Below are 23488 nucleotides of genomic sequence, written 5' to 3'. Positions count from 1 at the left end.
GCAAGGAATTCCAAGATTTGACTTCCTGATAGATAAAAGATGAAGTAAAAAAAAATCAGCCATAACATATTTGACTCATGGAAGGAAAAAGTAATAAAAGATTACTTCTTGTGTGAGAACGTTTAGTATGGATAGATATGGCAAATAAGTTGGGGCTGTACTGTGTAGTAGCCTAAAAGTAACAGTCCAGCACTCCTGCCCCTCAGTTCTGTCATGGTTTTCTTTTCTTTTTTTTTTTAAACCCATGCTCTTTATGGAACCCAGAAAAATTGCATATCTTATATGCTCATATGAAAGAGAAAAAACAGTTATGAAATCCTCACTAATGCTAACCTTTTACACCAGTGTTGCACTCAACCTTTCATACTTCTCTGCAGCTGTGCAGAATAGCTGATAGCTTCATTAGCATGAATTTAAATATGTTGTGCTGTCTACACAAGGCTTTGCACACAGCTCATGCACCAAACCTATTTTTGCATAAGGCGTCCACAAAAGTGTTTGCTAAAGCTGAGCTTATCAGTGTGCAAAGTCTAACACACTTTATTGCACCTGTTCCCCCAAAATATTTATTGTTTCTAAAGTGCCTTTGTACATGCTTGTAGAAAAGGCATAGAAAAATTAGAGTGAAAGAAGTAAACTTTCCAAGATAACAAGTGGGTTGTAGATGTTACCCCGGTGGGTTTGCAATCAATATAATAATAGATCTCTTCAGCATCCCAGGATAAGCAGCATATGCAGGAGGAAGGGACAATCTTTCTGGCCAAATGTTAAGGCTGCTCACTGCACACGTGAACCCCAGATACCTTCAGCTTTTGGGAGTGCATGAAATTCTTGCATTCATAAGATTCCACATTTTATTTTTTAAACAACAGAATTTTGCCTTCAGCTGGGGATTTAGTGGAATAGGAGCACATTGAACTCTTGGTTGTTGCTTAAACTGGCTCCTTATGATACAGTAACAGAGCATGGACGGAGTTTGATACGTGATCATGTGATGCTATTTGACTGCTATCTATCTGAATTAGGCATATGCCTTCTAAGCCCAGAAATGTAGGTTCAAGTCTCTTCCCTATATTTTTACAAGGCTTTGTTGTTCGCCATAGGAAGAGAAGTGAGCAGGGTATAATAGATAATAGAGCTCAAATGAAGGAGACAACAAATCCTGTCCTGACTAGAGAGATCTTACAAATGGTTATGCTCTTTGACTTGCAACTGGGGTAAATATACTTGTAGTATGGGCAGGGATAACTGAACAAACTGCATGATCTTTTTCTGCCAGCTTCTACTATATTTAATTAATGTAATACATCAAGCTTATCTGAGATATTAAATCAAATTGAAATAATTAAAATATTATATTAGTTTCAGTGCTCATTTTGCAAAATGTCTCCATCCCTGCTCACCCCTGTTTTATGGTTGAGAGAGGTAATCTAAAGCTAAGGCATTGGGAGCCAGAGTTTTCTCACTTCCCCCTTTATGTTACTGACAGTCTTCCAGATTTCTACTAATAAATCTGGTTTGGGCATATATAGTCATCCTGTGATCACATCTTGAGTTTCTGCACAGGCCCCATTATACTCATCTTTTCTGCCTTTCTGAACCCATGGCAACAGCAAAACCAGACTATGATGATTTACTGTATATAATAACTTTGAATGCACTTAGATATACTTCTAATGTATGTTCTGTTCTGGTTTCTCCAGCCAATGGGAAAAATAGGAGACAGAGCATGCTGTTTTAAAACTTGAGAAAATCTGCACCGGACTGCTGTCCCAGTGATTACTGAAGAACAGATGGTTCGGAAACATCATTAAGCTGTTGTGATGTTACTTTGAGGATCCATGAAGCTGACTGAGGCACCCTAGGTCGCTGTATGGAATGTAGTGGAGCTGATGCTGACCTGCAATGACATTCGACGACCTTGTTCAGGTCCAGGGTTTGCAGTATCCTAACTACAGCCAGCTGCATAACACATTGTGTTGTGTCCTTGACAGCTTGCTCACATTGTTCTGTAATGATAAAACACATTGTGGCATTTGATTCCAGTATGATTTGCACAGTCCTAATCTCATACTGCTTGGGTGGAAATGCAATTTCAAGAAGAAACTTCCAAGTGACGTGCAGAAGCAGTATAGTACATTTCTCTGTGCCTGCAGAGCACTGACACAGCACGCGTATCCCAGGTCAACCCAGGGAGGCGGAAAGCATTAACAGTAGTATCAAATGAGCTTATGGAGATAACTTTAGGGGTTATTTTCTTGTCTTTTATCCAAGTAAAGCCATTGTTTTAATGTATACATTAGCTTTTAAAGGTCCTATGGAAATAAGCCAGTAATGTTCAACAGCTGAAGCTATATTTTGCTAACTGCTGGGGATGAGTACTATCTTTCTGTTTCCCATTCATTAAGTAGAGAGCAACAGAATACCTCACAGAGCAAACATCTGTTGTGCAGCAGCAAGCACCCAACCCTCCTCTTCATGCAAAGGCTTGAAGCCTTGTGAGAATAATGTTCTTCATTTTTTGATCATTACTTAAAAGTAAAATTTCTAGCAGCATTTCATTTTATTCTCTAAAAGGAAGCAAAATGAATTATCTCAGTCTTCCAGAGCAAGGGAGCAAAAATGGTAACGGAATTGAACTCAACTGCACAAGTGACAAGAGGAAAATAATATTCAAGTCATCGTCTTCTTTTATGGGTATACTTCTAATTGTTTCTACATCTATGAGTTCTGTAGTGTGATCAGAAGGATCATACCTCACACATCTTCAGTGACACTTTCTGTTGACATAGTGTGAGCAATCATAACTGTTGGTGTCATGACGCATGACACGCACAATGTAGTTTGGACATAAAATTCTGACTACCCTTGTTACCAGACTTCCTCATCATAAAGTGATATTTCAAGATTACCAGCTAGGGAAACTACTTAAATATATAAAAAGACATTATCCTTGTAATTATTATATATGCATGTCCCCTTCTGCCAGCAAGGAGTTAGATGGAATCCCCTAAAAGTATGGTTAGTGTACTTTCTAATAGTATAAAAGTGTGTAAGTACTGCCTCATAACACTGTAGACTTGCATGGGCGCATGACTGATGTCTTGGTGAGCTGTGCTGAAGTGTTGCTTCTCTGATTCTCATTGCACTACCATAGTGATGCTGCTTTGGTGCAGGGACCATGGCAACAGGAGCACATTTACCTCATTTTGTATTACTATTTAACTATTTTTGTTCCACTTTTCCTGAATCTCTTATTTCTGATACCAGAAAGGGCATAAAAATCTCTCTATTCATGCTTCCATTCTGTAAACCTGGGGTTATGGCTGTACGGATCTTACACAGACTACTTTTATAAAGTCCTTCAGCCAAGAAGGTTGGAAAACATAAGATAACAGTCAACTGGGAAAAATAGTGGCTTGATGTGAATGGAGAATTTGGGAACCCAAATACTATCACTGTTCACATTTGCGAAAGAAACAAATACTTAAAAAATGAGTGAGCATGGAAGGTTGGTGGAGAAATTAGCAGAAATACCTGAATGAATACCTGTTCTGGGGACTAGACCCAGTATACTGGGCCTGTAAGTAAACTGTTTAAACATCTGCAAATTTAACTGAGAAAGGCTTCTCAAACCCATTGCTCATCATGCTTTATTGAAGGTAGCCAGACACAGGCACCTGATTCAGTTTTACAAAATTTATCCCTCAAAAATGTATTACTGGAAGCTGATTTAATTCATGTTTTGATTGACATTGGAGAAGAATAAATTCCAAAACTGAGATGGCCTTTATTCAGGTGCACTCAACAGCAAAGTAAAATAAAGTTTAACATATCAAACAATGCGTCCTCTTTCTGCTCTCTTTTATTTTTAATCCGAGAACTCTTTTTTTCTCTTTGTAATTTTTGCCAATGTTTTGCTTGGTTGCTTAACTGTCACTGCGATGGTATATTTTCAGGCAGGTTCCTTCTTGTTAGGTCCCATTCATTATAATAATTCCTATAAAAATGTAAAGAGCTTTATGTTTGTAACTTCTGCCCCAAGTTATTGAAGGTTATTGAGATGGACATGGAGGAAACCATTGCTTGCCCCGGGATTGGTAGCATGGAATGTTGCTACCTTGGGTTTCTGCCAGGTACTTGTAACCTCGATTGGCCACTTTTGGAAGTAGGATACTGGGTTAGATAGACCATTGGTCTGACCCAGTATGGCTATTCTTATGTTCTTATTGATGTGTTTTTACCCTCTGTACTTACTATTCTCCTCTGTCTCATCTCCTTGACAACTCCATTGCATTTTCCACATAGTTCCCCCCATTCTGTAAAGCTCCCCCTTGCCTCTGAGGGGAGCTAAACACTTCAGAGAGGTCAGAAAGCCCTTCCGGCAAAGGTAACACACTCCAGAGTATATCTTTTCTTTCTTTATAATAATGTGAAAATTTATTACAGTAAATAAATGATTACAATAAAATTCTTTTATCCCAGTGTTACAGAAAATTGAATTCTTATTTATATAAATCTAAATTTCAGCATAAGCAAACTAAAATGTCTCTCTGGTTTCTTTCTACAAAATGTACTTGTCAGATTACTGAAGCTTCTCTGTGTCTACTCTCTTAATGTCTTTTATATTTTTTTCTCTTTCTTATCTGGTATGCTTCAACTCTGACCTCTAAGGTCACCGTAACACAGTGGCGTTCCTGGTCTGGATGGCACCCGGGGCGGAGCGCCCCCCCCCCCCCCCGCTAGATGACCCCCCCCCCCCCCCCGGGTGCACACCGCTGGGGGGGGTGCCACGGTGCACGCCTGCTCCTCCGAGTTCACTAAACTTTGTTCGTTCGCTGCAGCTCCCTCTGCCCCAGAACAGAAAGTAACCTGTTCCGGGGCAGAGGGAGCTGCAGGCTGCAGCGAACGAACGAAGTTTAGCGAACTCGGAGGAGCAGGCGCGCGCTGCGGCACCCCCCAGCGGCGTGCACCCGGGGCTGACTGCCCCCCCCCCCTTGGTACGCCAGTGCCGTAACATACCTCTGCTTCTTTGGTATTTTTCCATTATTCATCATTTGCCCTTTGTAACCTCAAATTTCCCTGAATATTTACTACTCATATTTGTCCTTCACTGAAAGTTTCCCTGCATTATGTCCAGAGCCTATTTGAAAACAGACACTTGTTAAATTTTATAGCCTGCCTGTTAACTTGTCCCTGAAAAAGCCAAGAAGACACAGGCTAGCTGTTTGCCCTGCTAGATCATAGATAAGGGAATAAGTTATATATACAAAGCTGGTTGATCTCTGTAAAAACCAGACAGCGCTATATTATGTCATGGAACCCAGGATGGTGAGCCTTGGGCTGCAGCAGACAAGTCCTCTGGGGAGGCGCAGAGCAGAGGCGAACCAGGCACTGAATACAAACAGGATACCAGACAAGTCAAATAGACAGAGCACACTCAAGACAAGCAACAAGCACCACCAGAAAAGGGAAATAGACCACTCAGGCGGGCCTCACGGCCAATCCGGAACCCACTTGTACAGAGTCCAAGTGTGCAGGCCTCAAAGCCGAACTGGAACCGAATCATACCAGAGGGAAGGGAAAAGAAACAGAACGGAATCTCTTGAGCAAGTACTACTCAAGCAGTGCACACACACTGCACTAAACAGAGCCACAAACAATGGGTCAAAAGACCCTACACACAGGTACAAAGAAACTGAAGGGAAAAAGACAACCCCACATAGACTCACATGGTAGAAACCACAAGTAAAAGATAAGAAAACCAAACAGGAAGGCAGCACAGGACTGGGATTAGAACCCTAGCTATAACCAAGTATTGCACAGAGAAGTAGCACAGGGCTGGGCTAGTAGTCCCAGCTAAACAGAAGAACCACCCACTCAAGCACAAACAGAACCAAACACAGAGGACACTCAGGGCTGTGCTAAGTCCATAGCTATAAACGAATAATCCTAACCAAGTCAAACAGAAATCACACCAGTGTTTTTTTTTTGTGCCGGTACCGGCACCTTTTTATTCTCTACCCCCCCCCCCCCCTCCCGACTCAGCTCCCCGACCGGCAGCCCGACTCAGCTCCATTCCTCCTCCCCTCCCCCGGCAGCCCAACTCAGCTCTGCTCCTCCCCCCCCCCCCCCGGAAGCCCGACTCAGCTCCATTCCCCCCCCCCCCCCAAGCATTTAACCTTTTTACTGTGGCAGCGACGTCAGTAAAGAAGAAAGCACTGCAGGCTCACCTCCAGCTTCTCCCTTCCCTCTTCACACAGTGTCCCGCCTTCTCCGATGATGCATTTCCTGTTTCTGTGAGGGCGGGACACTGTGTGAAGGGAGAAGCTGGAGGCGAGCCTGCAGTGCCTTCTTCTTTACTGACGTCACTGCCACGGACAGTAAAAAGGTTAAATGTTTGGGGCGGGGGCAGGAAAGAATGGAGAGGAGGGCTGTCGGGGAGCTGGGGGAGGGCAGGGAGACTCGCTGGACATAGAGGGGAGGGGAGGGGGAAGAGAAAAGATCACTGGACATGGAAAGGAGGGGAAGGCAGGGGGAGAGAACAGATCGCTGGAGAGGAGGGGAGGGCAGGGGAAGAGAATAGATCGCTGGACATGGAGAGAAGGGGAGGGCAGGGGAGAGAACAGATTGCTGGAGGGGAAGGCAGGGGGAGAGAAGAGATCACTGGAGAGGAGGGGAAGGCAGGGGGAGAGAACAGATCGCTAGACATGGAGAGAAGGGGAGGGCAGGGGGAGAGATCACTGGAGAGGAGTGGAGGGCAAGGGGAGAGAAGAGATCGCTGGCCATGGAGAGAAGGGGAGGGCAGGGGAAGGAAGAGCGGTGGACGTGGAGATGAGGGGAGGGCAGGGGGAGAGAGATTGCTTGAGGGGAGGGCAGGGGAGAGAGGAGAATTGCTGGACATGGATGGATGCAGGGCAGGGGAGAGAGGAGACTTGCTGGACATGGATGGATGGAGGGGAGAGAGGAGAATTGCTGGACATGGATGGATGAATGGAGGGGAGGGAATTCAGGATGGAGATGCACATGGATGGAGGGGAGAGAAGGGAGGAGAAATGCTGGACATGGATGGAGGGAAGTGGAATGAAGAGAAATGCTGGATATGGATGGAGGGGAAATTGCTGAATTTAAGAGCTGGATTGGAACACTTTGAGGGCAGATGTTGAAACTGGAGAAAGGATAGGGACAGGGCTACAGATGCTAGAAAGGACGCATAAGGACACAGGAAGGATGGTGAGAGAAAGTATCAAGTGGAAAGAAGACACTGCATAAAACCGAAGACACTGGGACCAAAGCTAATAGAAAAACTAAATGCTCAGTCAGCAAAGGTAGAAAACATTTTTTTTTATTCAGAATTTATTAATTGGAATATGTCAGCTTTTGGAAATGTGCATCTGTAATATTTTGCATGCAAGTTTCAATTTTTCTAGCATTGCTGCATGCTGAGTTTGACTTCTTGAGGTAACTTTCCAGTTCAGTATTTTGCCTTCATATCTGTTGTGTCATGTGTTTTTCATGTGTGATCAAGATGCAGTATTCTGCTAGCATGTAGTATTTGCAGCCCTTTTGTTTTGTTTCTTTTTGTTCCACTAGGTTGTGTACTGGTGTTTTAGAGCCCGGTGTAATTATAGTGCTGCCTTTCCACGGATAAGGTTGTAGCTGATTTTATTGTCTACATTTTTATTAGTTTATAATCAGTCTTCAGGGTTCTTGTTTTGGGCCTAGGGACTTGTGTACTATTTTCAATGCTACATTTTTATATGCTCCATGGCTAGTAAAATGGATGTGGCTACTATGGGGGCGGAGCCATAGATAGTGACCCCGCCCTTAAAGTTGGCACGGTATGAGTACCAGCACTTTTTTTCCTACAAAAAAAGCACTGAATCACACACAGAGGTAGCTCAAGGCTGAGCTAGTAGTCCCAGCTAAACGGAAGAGCTGTCCACTCGTGCCACACAGAGAGGCAGCTCAAGGCTGAACTAGTAGTCACAGCAAGCAGAAAAACCACCCACTCAGAATCAAACAGAGAGGATGCACAGGACTGTGCCAGTAGACACAGCTAAATGGAAGAATGGCCCACTCTTGCCACACAGAGAGACCACTCAATGCTGCGCTAGTAGTCACAGCTAAACGAAAAAGCAATCCACTCAAACACAACCAGAAACCTCACAGAGAGAACTCAAACAGAAAGCATGCAGGAAAAACTCAAGACAAGGCCACACAGAGGAGCACTCATGGCTATGCCATACAGAACTCAAGGATAAGAGAAGCCACTCAAAGGAATCCTCAAGGGTGTGCCACTAGGCACTCAAGGAAAAACGGGAAGCCACTCATAGGAATACACTAGGCTGTGCCACACAGCACTCAAGGGAAAAGGGGAGCCAACTATAGGAATACACTCTAGGCTGTACCATACAGCACTCAGGGAAAAGGGAAGCCACTAAAAGGAATACACAAGACTGTGCCACAGAGTAAAATAACAGACATTAGAGACAAAGGGAAGCAAGCAAACAAACAAACAGGGAAAGCTGCCTTTACATACACAAATCAGATAAGGAGCAATGCTCACAAGAATCAGGAGACAGACCCAGCAGACCAAGCGTTAAAGCAGGCTAAAGGGAAGAGCTGCTTCTAAAACACATCAGAAAGAAGCAGGGCTTACACTGCAATCAAAGGTTTAAAGCAAACAAAGGAAAAAACAACAATGTTCTTACCAGAACTCAACCAGGAAAGGAAGAGAAAAGCAGGCAGAGACAGAGTGCACCCAGCTGCACGGGAGCAATGTAATTAGGGAAGCAGCTGGGCTGGCAACAACCGACTCTGAACAGTGAAAGGTAACAATGGAAACCACACAAGGAAACAAAACAGGTTTAAGCTAGAGAGCCTAGAAACAAGAAAGGAATCTATATAGGTTCAAACCAAAACCACACACAGAACAGGACTTTGCTTGAGGAGCAAAATTAACAGACAAGTAGTCCATACAGGTTTAAACCAGAACAACACACTCACAAAAACAGAAGAGGGCTTTGCTTGAAAGCAAACCTAACAAGAAGTTAATCCATACAGTTTCAAACCAAAACCACTCACAAGGGCTCAGGGCTCTGCCCAAAGACACAGATTAACAAGAAGACCAGTTCCCTCAGAATCAAACAACAGTACAACAAGAAAAAGGAAAATAGACCTGTTGCAAAGGCAACGTAGGAAAGCTCCATGGGTCCTTATAAAGGAGTAGGCTGATGATGTCACAAGTAGAAAGTGAAGCAGAAGCAGGGAGACCAAAGCGAGGCTTGGCTTCAGGGACACCAAAACAAGGCTTGGCTAACAGGAAGAACAACAACAGGAAAAAAGGCAGACTGGAGAGGTCACAGAGCAAGATACAGAGAAACACTAGGTCTGAACATAAGAGCACAGTCACAACCATGACATATTAAACAATTCCCATTCTCCCCTCTATCACCCTAGTAAACCAGCATCTCGTTCCTCTCTCTCCCCTACTCCCTTGCAGTCCAACATCTTCCAATACAATCACTCTCCCTCTTTTTTCCCTTCCTCCAGTTGTCCAGCATCTCTCCCTCTCTCTTCCCTCCTTTCCTCATTGGCCAGCATCTCTTACACCCTCCCCTCCCTATTTTCTCTCTCATCCCTCCCCTTTAACCCTTCCAGTCCATTTCTTTCTTCCTCCCTGCCCATATGGTCCAACCTCTCTTCCCTCTCCTCCATCCTTGGTTCCATCAATTGTCTCTATTTCTTCACCCCTCCCCTCCAACCTCGGGTCCATCATCTCTCTCTGTCCCTCTCTCTTCCTTCCATCTCTCCACTCTACTCTCTGGTCCATCATTTCTCTCGCTCTTCCTTCCCTGCCCTTGAGGTCCAACATCCTCTTCCTCCTTCCCCTTCACCTTCTGCTCCATGAATTCTCTCTTTTACATAGTAACATAGTAGATGATGGCAGAGAAAGACCTTTACGGTCCATCCAGTCTGCCCAACAAGATAAACTCATATGTGCTACTTTATGTGTATACCTGACTTTGATTTGTATCTGTCATTTTCAGGGCACAGACCGTAGAAGTCTGCCCAGCACTAGCCCCGCTTCCCACCCACTAGCCCCGCCTCCCCCCACCGGCTCTGCCACCCAATCTCTGCTAAGCTTCTGAGGATCCATTCCTTCTGAGCAGGATTCCTTTATGTTTATCCCACTCATTTTTGAATTCCGTTACCGTTTTCATCTCCACCACCTCCCGCGGGAGGGCATTCCAAGCATCCACCACTCTCTCTCTGAAAAAATACTTCCTGACATTTTTCTTGAGTCTGCCCCCCTTCAATCTCATTTCATGTCCTCTAGTTCTACCACCTTCCCATCTCCGGAACAGGTTCGTTTGCGGATTAATACCTTTCAAATATTTGAACGTCTGTATCATATCACCCCTGTTTCTCCTTTCCTCCAGGGTATACATGTTCAGGTCAGCAAGTCTCTCTTCATACGTCTTCTAACACAGATCCCATACCTTTTTTGTAGCTTTTCCTTGCACGCTTCTATTCTTTTTACATCCTTAGCCAGATACGGCCTCCAAAACTGAACACAATACTCCAGGTGGGGGCCTCACCAACGACCTATACAGGAGCATCAACACCTCCCTTCTACTGCTGGTCACACCTCTCTCTATACAGCCCAGCAACCCTCTAGCTACGGCCACTGCCTTGTCAAACTGTTTCATCACCTTCACATCCTCAGATACTATCACCCCAAGATCCCTCTCCCTGTCCGTACATATCAGACTCTCACCGCCTAACACATACGTCTCCCGTGGATTTCTACTCCCTAAGTGCATTTCTTTGCATTGAATTTTAATTGTCAAACATTAGACCATTCTTCTAGCTTCCGCAGATCCTTTTTCATGTTTTCCACTCCCTCCCGGGTGTCCACTCTGTTACAAATCTTAGTATCGTCCGCAAAAAGGCAACTTTACCTTCTAACCCTTCGGCAATGTCACTCACACCGATCCCTGAGGCACTCCACTGCTCACCTTTCCCTCATCCGATCAAATTCCATTTACCACCACCCTCTGGCATCTGTCCGTCAAACAGTTTCTAATCCAGTTCACCACTTCGGGTCCTATGTTCAGCCTGTCTAGTTTATTCAAGAGCCTCCTGTGGGGAACCGTTTCAAAAGCTTTGCTGAAATCTAAGTAGATTAAGTCTATAGCACGTCCACGATTCAATTCTCCGGTCACCCAGTCATAGAATTCATTGAGATTTGTTTGGCACGATTTACCTTTACCTTTGGTAAAACCATGTTGTCTCAGATCTTGCAACTTATTGTCTTCCAGGAAACTTACTATCCTTTCCTTCAGCATCGCTTCCATTACTTTTCCAATAACCGAAGTGAGGCTTACCGGCCTGTAGTTTCCAGCTTCTTCCCTATCACCACTTTTGTGAAGAGGGACCACATCCGCTGTTTTCCACTCCCACAGAACCTCTCCCGTCTCTAAGGATTTATTAAACAAATCTTTAAGAGGACCCGCCAGAACCTCTCTGAGCTCCCTCAATATCCTAGGGTGGATCCTGTCCGGTCCTACGGCTTTGTCAACCTTTAGATTTTTAAGTTGTTCATACACACTCTCTTCCGTGAATGGTGCTCTATCCATTCCATTCTCATATGTACTTTTGTCAGTCAATTTCAGTCCTTCTCCAGGATTTTCTTCTGTGAAAACAGAGCAAAAGTATCTATTTAGCAAATTTGCTTTTTCTTCATCATTTTCTACATAGCAGTTTGCAGCATCTTTCAGTCTCACAATTCCCTTTTTTCTCTTCCTCCTTTCACTAATATACCTGAAGAAATTTTTGTCACCCCCTCCTTACCTTTCTAGCCATTTGTTCTAGCCATTGAAGAGCGTTGAGTAATAAATGTGTTAATTATCATTAATTAAACATGTACAACTGTTAAGAGTCCCACAATAAAGTAGATTAATTTCTACATCTGAGATGGAGGTCTATAGACAATCTCTGTTTGTCTGTAAGTGCTATCTTCTCTTTCCAAGGCTATCCACAGTACACTACATCCCCTGCTTTTCAGGCGCTTTGATATTCTTCACACAAAGTGCCACTCCTCCCCCTTTTCAACCATCTCTATTCCTCTAAAGCAAATTTTGACATGGGTATGTCCACATCCCATTTATGTGAGTCACTGAACCATGTATGTGTAATAGTGATCATATCAAAGTTCTCTTTCAGCTCTGGTATTTTGTTACTTAGACATTTCTACTCATTATTTTCCAGCTATTTTGAATTGTCCTGCTTATGTTCTCTATAGCCTTGTATTTGCCTTTCACCTCTTCTTTGTGGCAGATAGGTCAGTTACTAAGATGGTTCCTTTGCCTATTTTCCTGTCATCCTGCTTTTGTTTTTGCTGGGGTGACAGCCCAGGCTCATACAAATAGGCACACTTAGAAAAACTGACATTTAGGAGTTTATACATTTTAGGCTTTCATTTGCAGCTAATTAGGGGTTCTTTGAAGGTACACAAATTGTTATTCATCAGTGTTTTCAATGTGTTTAAGTACTACTGCTGGGTTCCTTTTCACATTTCCTCAAAAGATAAGATTGGAGGGCATCCTAACTGGATAAAGATAATGGGACATTCCTGGCCTTTTTCTACATCTCATATGAATGTCTCTAGGCTCCAGATGGGGCTCTGTAAAATCTCTCTGTACTCAGCACAGAGTGGTTTAAAAGATGTTATATCTGGCAGGGGCTTAACTGTCTGCTCTAGTCTAGCTCTTTCAGCTGAGCACAGCAAATTAAGGAAAACCTGGAACTTTCACATCTGCTCCTGCCTGTAGCTGTCCTTTCCTGGGATTGCTACTACTACTATTAAACATTTCTATAGCGCTACTAGACTTACGCAGCGCTGTACAAATTAACATGAAAAGACAGTCCCTGCTGAACAGAGCTTACAATCTAAATTGGACAGACGAACAGACAGCTAGGGGTGGGGAAATTGCAGTGGTAGGGGTGATAAGTGAGGGTGTTGAGTAAGAGAGTCATGGATTGACCAGTTTAGCCAAGCAGAACAGAGTGCAGCAATTAAACCAATTTAGATCAGCTGACAAGTACAGACTGCAAAATCCTCTTAAGTAGAGCAAGTCGGATTTGGGAGCATAGAGATGAGATGTTCTTTGGTTTTACATTACAAGCAAAGGAGTAGAGAGAAGGCAGTTACCTCCAGTGGCAAGGAATAGAACCAAGGGGTAGGGGAGGAAGCTTCTATCAAAGGAGAACATTTTCTATTTCTCTTGTCTTTTGAAAGGGAGGAGTTCAGGTCTTCTCCCATTGAACTTTTTGTCCTTGGAGGATGGGAGCTGGTGCAAGTGCAGAAGAGAAGCATTCTAGAGAGCTAGAGAAGAAGCTCAAGGAAGATGCTGAGAAAGATGCCAGAACTGTCAAGCTGCTTCTTCTGGGTAATTAAACTCTCTTCCTGTCTCTCATCCCAGCTCCATTCTACTCCTTATCTGCTCATTCCCAGATTCACTGAACTGTCCCTGTCTGCTTCTTCCCAACTACAAGCTGTTCCTGTCTGGTCCTTCTGTTTTTTTGTTAATGGTGATTATATGTTTTCATTCTCATCTGAAGACTGATTAATAACGAGGTAGTTTTGTTCATTCAGTATTACATATTTGTTTCATACTGTATATATATATGATGTTTGGGTGAATCTCTTCATAAAGGAGGTTAATAAATCCCAATAAATAAAAAAGTAAATATAATGTATAGCATATATGTTTGTTTTATTCCCTTGTTCCTCACTCAGAGTTCTAAAAGGCAATTGAATGCATAATGAGAGTAATTGTATAATTTTTTGATTTAGCTCACACTTTTTTTAACTATAGCTCAAGGTGAGTTACATTCAGGCATGTAAGGTATATCCCTGTCTCATGAGAGCTTACAGTCTAACTCCTCTGTTTACTAAGTTACGCGGCAATGCCCACACAGCCCTTTCAAAGTGAATTGGATGTGTCAGCATTAGCGCACGGCATCCACTAGAGCAGCTTAGTAAACAGGGGGTTTTTATACCTGAGGCAAAAGAGGATTAAATGGCTTGCCCAAGATCAAGAGTAGGTATAGTAGGATTTGAACTGGGCTTCTTTGGTTGTCAGCACTGTTCCCTCTAAACTGAGCTGGTGTCCTCCTCCTACAGTCCTTCCAGTGAAGGGTGCTGTATCACTATCATATTTTCAATAGTGAGGAACAGGCAAGCTATGCAGAACTCTAGGGGACCTGCCTGTCTCTAGAGATTGAAAACACAATATTGAAGCACTGCCCCCTAGTGGCAGCAGTGCAGTTGAATGACTCCCGCTCAGCTTAGAGGGAACAGCCCAGTGCTCTAACCACTAGGCCTCTCCTCTGCTTTTAGGCACCATGAACAAGTCTATGTGGAACCTATTCAATGAAGAAAAGTAGGCACCTATATTTCTTTATTCTGTATTCTCTTTTAGGCGTGAGCAGTTCCACCAGCTGTAGAGCTTGTACCTGAATTGTGAAAGTATGTGCACAGATTAGAGTATTTTATAATCTGTGTATGTGTGAGCCACACCCATGATCTGCCCGCCTGTACAATAATATGTACTTACAGAATAACGTGTAGCCGGAAACTTCTGATTTATGCACATATACATTCACACACGTGTACAAATGACCAGAACAATGGCATTTACATGTGTACTTGGTGACAAAATCTAGACTACTCCTTATAGGATTACCCCGATATTTAATTTAATTTGAGATTTTATATTCTGCCTTCACCTTGAAGCTCAAAGTGGATTACAATTAAAATGATAATTGATACGGCAGTATTACAAGTTGTCTGAACACAAGTATAAATACTTCTAACCCATCTAAATATCTCTGCATATTGGATTACATTCAGTGGTGTGCTGGTAAATGTTTAACAATGGGCTCTCTCTCCAAAAAAAAACAAAACTAACTTGTATATAAGTATTATACATTTTATTGATACAAACAATATGTGTAGACAGCAACCAATTAGACAAACAAGAAAGGCAACCGATTTACACATAAAGTTAAAATATACAATATTCTTTAGTATAAATTCCATATGGCCAACTGATTTTCGCATAATTCTTTGATTGATTTTTGCCACACTCTTGTATCTGTAGCCAACCTATGTTTGCTATTCATCCAAGATTTAGCAAATGGCGTTGCAACCCAATCTGCTAACTCTTTTCCCAATACATTTATTGACATTAAATCTGATATATCAGACTATTTCCCCAACACAAATAACAAAAATCCTCATAAACAGATTCAGCCACATAAGTTCTGATACCATGCTCCATCCTCAGCCACACAACCCCTTACATCCCTGTCCAATACAAGCACACAAATTCTGTCACCCCGAAAAGGAACAGCTCCTAATACACCAACTGAATTTAATACTTCCTCCCAGTCCAAATACAGAAACCTTGATATCCATATCCATAATGAATAGAACACAACCCTTACACTCCTTTATTCAGAATGTCTCACTGTATAACTGCATAACCTGACCCTCCTGTCTTCGATTACCCCTTTGTAACACCAATTGTATTTCTTCTCTGTTACGGCGATGCCATAACAGATTTCTGTAAGCCACATTGAGCCTGCAAATAGGTGGGAAAATGTGGGATACAAGTGCAATAAATAAAATAAATCCTAGTACAAGTACACAACTCCTGAAATCCCATCTCCATACATACTAACACTGACACCACTTCCCAAACACCAACACAGAAACAGGCACTCCCGCCCAACAGACCCACACAAATCCTAATACTTAAAAGAAATACACACATCTGACAATCATTCTCACCATCGCAAACACGGATATACAAGCACACAAACCATAACACGCCTACACAGGCACACATGAATCTCCAACTTTTCCCCACAATCCGATAAAACCTAACACCTCAATATAAAAGCACACACCCTGGCATACTTTCTCAACACAGGCACCTCTTTTTTTTCCTCAATTATGTTTATTGACACTAAGCATACTTTACAAAATTTTTGATGTACAACTTAACAAGAAATCATCATGGGCAAACAGAAACAGCTCTTATGAGAAGTCAACAGAGTGTTTTAACAGGCATTTATATATTTCCCACCTTCCCCCTCCCAAATCTCATGTCAATCCCACCCTCCCAACCTCCCAAACTCCCCTACCCTTCCCCTGACCCTTTCAGGAATTCAAAATTCTACTGCGAGCTGTGGGGGTGAGTCCTAGAAAGGGGTCCATGTTGCACAAAAAGTCTTTCCTCGTTTAGAAGATAAGTTGGGGACACTCTGTCTTTTCAGTGAGCACATATGTATCATTGCAGAGCGCCAATGCGCAATCGTCAGACTCTCTGGGTTTAACTACAGTTTCAAGATTATTTTTTTGCCCATAAGCACTGCTCTTTGCAAAAAGGCCTTCATTCTCGCTGGCGCACGCCCTTGGATGTTAAAACTATGGAATAGTTGAGTAGGAGTGGGAGTCCATGACGTCCACCATAGGGCAGAAACATGCAGCGACAAATCTCTCCAGAAAACCCTCACTCTTGAACATGTCCAAAACATATGTCCCAGGTGGGCATCTACGGCTGCACATCCAGGGCAGAGGTCACTGTCCTGGAGCATGGCACGAAAGGCTCTGCGGGGTGATATGTGCAACCTTAGTATGAATTTATACTGTATCTCCCACCAAGCTGCATTTTCTGTCAGATTATATACTGCCATCAAGCTGGCCTCCACCCGCTCAGTCGGAAGGTGAGTGTGCAGTTCCTCGCTCCACTGCTGGGCCACCTTGGTGTAATCAAAGGCTTTGACAGAGTCTTTGAGGTGTGCATGAAAATATTTCAGAGGTACTCTCTGCTGAGCGTGTAGGCCCAATATCTCATTATACTTGTCCCAGATATCTGAGGTTAAAGAGCTTTTAGGCAATGACTTAATATAATGCAATAGTTGTGCATAAGCAAATATATCCTTATTTTCTAATCTGAATTCCTCACAAAGTTCTTCAAATGACTGAGCCTCTCCCCGCTCTGATAGCACATGGTAAAGATATTGGATTCCCTGGGAGGCCAAACATTAAAAGGACAATGTAGAGCTGCCTGCTGGAAATTCTGGGTTACCCCTTATTGGGCACCTCTTCTTTTAAAGACTGCTAAATATGTTTATATTACATGTGATCAATAAAATATTTTTTTCAACTATCTTTACCACTAGCCCTTCAAACACCCAAAATTTCAACATAGGCATTTTCGCTGTACAGTAGTGTGACATAAGTACATAAGTATTGCCATACTGGGAAAGACCAAAGGTCTATCGAGCCCAGCATCCTGTTTCCAACAGTGGCCAATCCAGGTCACAAATACCCAGCAAGATCCCAAATATGTACAAAGCATTTTATACTCATTTTTGGAAAACCTAAATATGAAAGTGCGAAGCCCCTAAGAGAGAAACTGCACTGGCTTCCGCTCAAGGAACGAATTGAGTTCAAGATCTGCATGACCGTACACAAAATCATTCACGCAGATGCCCCACTTTATATGTTAAACCTAGTAGACTTAACCGCCCAGAAACGCCAAAAGATCAGCCCGCAAATTCCTCAATCTGAACTTCCCCAGCTGTAAAGGAATGAAATACAAACAGGCCTATGCTACTACCTTTGTGTACAAAAGCACACAGTTCTGGAACGCATTACCCATGGCCCTGAAAACCATGAATAATCTAACCAGCTTTCACAAAGCTTTGAAGACACATCTCTTCAACAAAGCCTACAAAAAACATCCTTAATGAAACAAATCATTTCTTAAACCACCCAAGTACATAAAAAAAAAAACACCGCTCACACGACCTTACCCAACACCTTCCATCTAAACCCTCTTTACCTTCAGCTTATTATCGACTGTATTTAAAATCATGTAATGACTATATCATTACAACACTCTGTAAGCCACATTGAGCCTGCAAAAAGGTGGGAAAATGTGGGGTACAAATGCAATAAATAATAATAATAATACTGCTTATCCCAGAAATAGTGGATTTTCCCCAAGTCCATTTAATAACAATCTATGGACTTTTCCTTTAGGAAGCTGTCCAAACCTTTTTAAAACTCCGCTAAGCTAACCGCCTTTACCACATTCTCTGACAACGAATTCCAGAGTTTAATTACACGTTGAGTGAAGAAACATTTTCTCCGATTCGTTTTAAATTTACTACATTGTAGCTTCATCGCATGCCCCCTAGTCCTAGTATTTTTGGAAAGCGTAAACAGACGCTTCACATCTACCCATTCAACTCCACTCATTATTTTGTAGACATCTATCACATCTCCCCTCAGCCGCCTTTTCTCCAAGCTGAAGAGCCCTAGACGCTTTAGCCTTTCCTCATAGGGAAGTCGTCCTATCCCCATTATCATTTTCGTCGCCCTTCTCTGCACCTTTTCTAATTCCACTATATCTTTTTTGAGATGCAGCGACCAGAATTGAACACAATATTCGATGTGCGGTCGCACCATGGAGCGATACAAAGGCATTATAACATCCTCATTTTTGTTTTCCATTCCTTTCCTAATAATACCTAACATTCTATTTGCTTTCTTAGCCGCAGCAGCACAATGAGCAGAAAGTTTCAATGTATCATCAACGATGACACCGTTCACTGCCGTTGCCTTGACTTTCTTTCATCTCAAGCTATTCTTGATCAACTTCAATCTGGCTTTCGCCCCCTTCATTCAACTGAAACAGCGCTTGCTAAAGTCTCCAATGATCTGTTCCTGGCCAGATCCAAAGGTCTCTATTCTATCCTCATCCTTCTCAATCTATCTTTTGGCACTGTTGATCACAGCCTACTCCTTGATATGCTGTCCTCACTTGGATTTCAGGGCTCTGTTCTTTCCTAGTTTTCTTCTTATCTCTCCCAGCGTACCTTTAGTGTATACTCTAGTGGATCCTCCTCTACTTCTATCCCACTGTCAGTTGGTGTACTTCAGGGATCTGTCCTGGGACCTCTTCTTTTCTCCATCTATACTTCTTCCCTTGGTACTCTGATCTCATCGCTTGGTTTTCAGTATCATCTTTACGCTGATGACTCCCAGATCTACCTCTCCACATCAGAAATCTCAGCCGAAATCCAGGCCAAAGTATCAACCTGCCTGTCTGTCATTGCTGCCTGGATGTCTCAGCGCCATCTGAAACTAAACATGACCAAGACTGAGCTTCTTATCTTTCCCCCTAAACCAACCTCTCCTCCTCCCCCATTCTCTATTTCTGTGGATAACACTCTCATCCTTCCTGATTCATCAGCTCGTAACCTTGGGGTCATCTTCGACTCCTCCCTCTCCTTCTCTGCACATATTCAGCAGACTGCTAAAACCTGTTGTTTCTTTTTCTATAATATCACCAAAATTTGCCCTTTCCTTTCTGAACAAACTACCAGAACCCTCATCCACACTCTTATCACCTCTCGCTTAGACTATTGCAACTTGCTTCTCACAGGTCTCCCACTTAGCCATCTCTCTCCTCTTCAATCTGTTCAAAATTCTGCTGCATGACTAATATTCTGCCAATGTCGTTATGCTCATATTAGCCCTCTCCTCAAGTCACTTCACTGGCTTCCTATCCATTTCTGCATACAGTTCAAACTCCTCTTATTGACCTATAAGTTCATTCACTCTGCAGCTCCTCAGTACCCCTCCACTCTCATCTCTCCCTACATTCCTCCCCGGGAACTCCGTTCACTGGGTAAATCTCTCTTAATCTGCACCCTTCTCCTTCACTGCTAACTCTAGACTCTGTTCCTTTTATATTGCTGCGCCATATGCCTGGAATAGACTTCCCGAGCTGGTACGTCAAGCTCCATCTCTGGCCGTCTTCAAATCTAAGCTAAAAGGCCATCTTTTTGATGCTGCTTTTAACTCCTAACCCTTATTCACTTGTTCAGAACCCTTATTTTATCATCCTCACTTTAATATCCCCTTATCTCTTGTTTGTCCTGTTTGTCTGTCCTAATTAGATTGTAAGCTCTGTATCTTCATGTTCAAATGTACAGCGCTGCGTATGTCTAGTAGCGCTATAGAAATGATAAGTAGTAGTAGTAGAAAGCGTCCCCACCCTCGTAAAACTACCCTTTGCAACTGCCCAACCCCAAAACCTATCACCTCAATACTGCACTGCTCTGAAAAACTACCCCTTGTAACTGCTCCACCCTCCAAACTGTCCCACCCCCCCAAATTTCCCTCATCCAACTGTACGAAAACCCCACAAACTGTCGCATTTCAAAAACTATCCCCCCACAACTGCTCCACCACTCTAACTGTCCTACATCCAATAAATACACCCCTGCTAACTGTTCCCACCTCCAGAAACCACCCCCATGCAAACTGCCCACACCCAAAAACTACCCCACAACTGCCCCACCATCCTGCAAACTGTCCAAAAAATAGACCCTGCAACTGCTCTATCACTTTGCAAATTGACTGTAACCCCAAAAAACTATATCCCTACCCCCAATAATAACCCCATAACTGTCCCACCACCCTACAAACTGTCCAAACTTCCAAAAAATACCCTTTGCAACCTGCACCACCACTCCAAGCTACCCCACACAGATACAATCTGTGCAATCAATCTAAAATAGATATTTATTCTTTAGGTACATATATATTTTTATATATTTTTTATATGATATCCAAAATATTTCATCTATGGACAAACTATAACTAATGTTTTAATGACCTTTTTAAAAGAGGTAGTGCATCGATCTTAACAAAAGGTGGAGAAAATAAATTACAAGTAGTTCTTTTAAGTATATGTTCTGTATTAACTTATTATAACACACATTTATATTAATCTTTTTTTATCAAAACATTAGAAAATTAAGATCAAAGAGATGTTAATGATTTGACAACATTTTACTTTTTTATAAGACCATGTTGGAGTAGAGTTAGAATTGTGATCATATAAATCTTTTTATCTAAATCTTTTTATTATTATATATTTATTTACCTGTATAAAGATGCACACCATTCTGTATATTTGTTCACATTACTTTTATGAAAGTTTTTTGCTTCTATTTTGGTTTCCATTTAAAAATAGGAATGTTCCAATCGGGAGCTTGATTGTTTTTTTTACCTCCCTTTTCATTTTTTCTAATTCCTTTTTGCCATATTTGTTTTTTGGGTCGTTATCTCTGATATAATAAAGACTGTTGGACTCACGTTTCCAGTGGTGAATCGTCTATTAGTCTCTACTTTTGCCTTCTGTGATTCGTCATCGTAGAGAACTTTTCCTGTTCTATATTTTGGATTTTGGTATCCAGGCTTACCATGACCTTTCAACCATGGGAGAACGTGTTGAGTTTTCCAACAGAACGTCTTCAACGTTTACTTAATACACAACTACCTGAAGATGAAGACACTCTTACAGATACTACTAATTCCATAGTGGATCTATGGTCTGAGGTGATACGGACTCAGAAAGACATTGTTAAAAATGATTCACATTTTGTTGCATTAATTAATTATTGTCGGGCAAAAATGATTCCAAGAGGACTTAGAATCAAGAAAGCCCCAACGATGTTTTTAGATAACCAGGTATTTTTAGATCAGTGGACTGCCATTTTGAACAAATGCTCACTTGACCTAATGATTTTATTAGCAGAAACACCTAAAAAGAAAAGTGAAGAATTGAAATCTATATTAGAAGAGAAAGTACAAATATTAAAAAATAAAGATCCTAATTATGAATCTGTGAATATTGAGGCTAATAAACGTATGGATAATTTTAGACATGACACAAGAGAGATTAAAGAACGTAAGTACAAGAGGGATGAAATAGATTATAAAAAAGGAAATATTTATCCGTATAGTCAGGCTAGAATTTATCCCATAAGAAAGAGAAGCATTAGTAGATCTATTCGTCCATATAATCATATTTCTACAGATAGACATCAAACAAGACCTCCTAATCAAAAAACACCTGAAAGAAATAAAAAAAGAATTAGGAGTGAATCGGTTGATTCTTTTACTTCACCTTTCACTAGTCTAGTGCATCCATCTACCATGACTGCATCTAATCCCTCTTTTTTAGATCAAATATGGGGGTCTTACCCCACCATATCGAACCAGCATACAACATGGCGTCACCAGCCACCTCCTTGGAACCTACAATTCAACAGGGGCAGAGAGAGAGGCTATCCCAGAATAACACAGACCAGATTCCCAATGAGACATTACAGCCAATCGCAACAACGGAAGAACAGCTGGCGATAGATATTCCAGTTTATAATTTATCCAATTATCCTATTTCAGACGTAGAGCATCAGGTCCTCAAGAAAGGCCTTTCTTTTCTCCCAACAGCGAAATACAATGCTTTTCAGACACAGATAGATTTATTTAAATTTACCAGAAAATTGCAAATTTTTCAAATGTTCTCTAAGAACAATGTACCTAATACAGATATTTCCATTGTTAAGAGAAACTCTAAGTGGATGCCACCGGGACAGCCAGATCCACTAATTCACGCATATATGAACTGTGTAAAAAGAGATGTTGCTATGATTGAAAAAAAGAAGAAACAGAGATTTTATAATTTACCTAAAAGGGAGAATGAAGCTATACAGTCATTATCCACCAATAATACCATCGTAATCAAGCCTGCTGATAAAGGGGGTTGTATAGTCATTCAAAATAGAACAGACTATATAGCAGAGATTATGAAACAACTAGAAGATAGTAGATATTATGTTCAGTTAGATACAGATCCAACTAGCAGTATTCAAAAAGACATAGAGGAAGTAATCACTTTAGCATCTACAAGAGGAATATTGACTAACAAAGAGAAAGACTTCCTTACTGTCAAATGTCCAACTATACCTACACTGTATACTTTGCCAAAAATTCACAAATCTTTAACTAACCCCCCAGGCAGACCAATCGTGTCGGCAAATGGTTCGATCTTAGAACCATTATCTGTTTTTGTGGACTCCTTTTTGCATCCTTTCATTCCATCTATGAAATCATATGTCAGGGACTCTGGTCATATGATACAACTATTAGAAAATTTTGATGGAGATTTAACAAATATAACATTAGTCACATTAGATATTGAATCTCTATATACGAATATCCCACAACTCGAGGCAATACAAGTAATTGAAAAATCGCTACAGACAAGAACATCGAACTTACGCATTCCAAATTGGCTCATTATCACACTAGCTACAATTGCATTAACGAAGAATTATTTTTGTTTTGGGGGGAAATTCTACCTTCAAATTTGCGGCACCGCGATGGGATCAGCAATGGCCCCTGATCTTGCAAATCTTTATGTTGACAATTTTGAGAATACTTACTTACAGGATTTTCCTTTTTCAGACAATGTCATTTTTTATAAAAGATATATCGATGACATTTTTCTTCTCTGGCGTGGTGAACAAGACATGCTTCCGG

The 23488-nt window shown here is 41.8% G+C and overlaps 2 protein-coding genes across 2 annotated transcripts in view; both read left to right on the top strand.

The window, feature by feature from the left end:
* LOC115472284 (cyclin-dependent kinase 17-like) overlaps nucleotides 1-4089 on the top strand; it is a 382263-nt gene extending 378174 nt beyond the window's left edge. Inside the window, exon 17 of the mRNA XM_030206503.1 lies at nucleotides 1704-4089. Within this exon, the coding sequence (XP_030062363.1) occupies nucleotides 1704-1741 (38 nt within the window). The 3' untranslated portion in view covers nucleotides 1742-4089. The remainder of the gene's footprint in view (nucleotides 1-1703) is intronic.
* A 9262-nt stretch (nucleotides 4090-13351) lies between these two features.
* The window catches only part of GNAT1 (G protein subunit alpha transducin 1), a 96128-nt gene continuing 85991 nt past the window's right edge, over nucleotides 13352-23488 (top strand). The window contains exon 1 of the mRNA XM_030205538.1: nucleotides 13352-13457. Coding sequence (XP_030061398.1) covers nucleotides 13352-13457 — 106 coding nt within the window. The remainder of the gene's footprint in view (nucleotides 13458-23488) is intronic.

Source organism: Microcaecilia unicolor, chromosome 6, assembly GCF_901765095.1.
Source record: "Microcaecilia unicolor chromosome 6, aMicUni1.1, whole genome shotgun sequence".
Taxonomy (NCBI): domain Eukaryota; kingdom Metazoa; phylum Chordata; class Amphibia; order Gymnophiona; family Siphonopidae; genus Microcaecilia; species Microcaecilia unicolor.
This window is presented reverse-complemented; position numbering and strand designations above follow the sequence as displayed.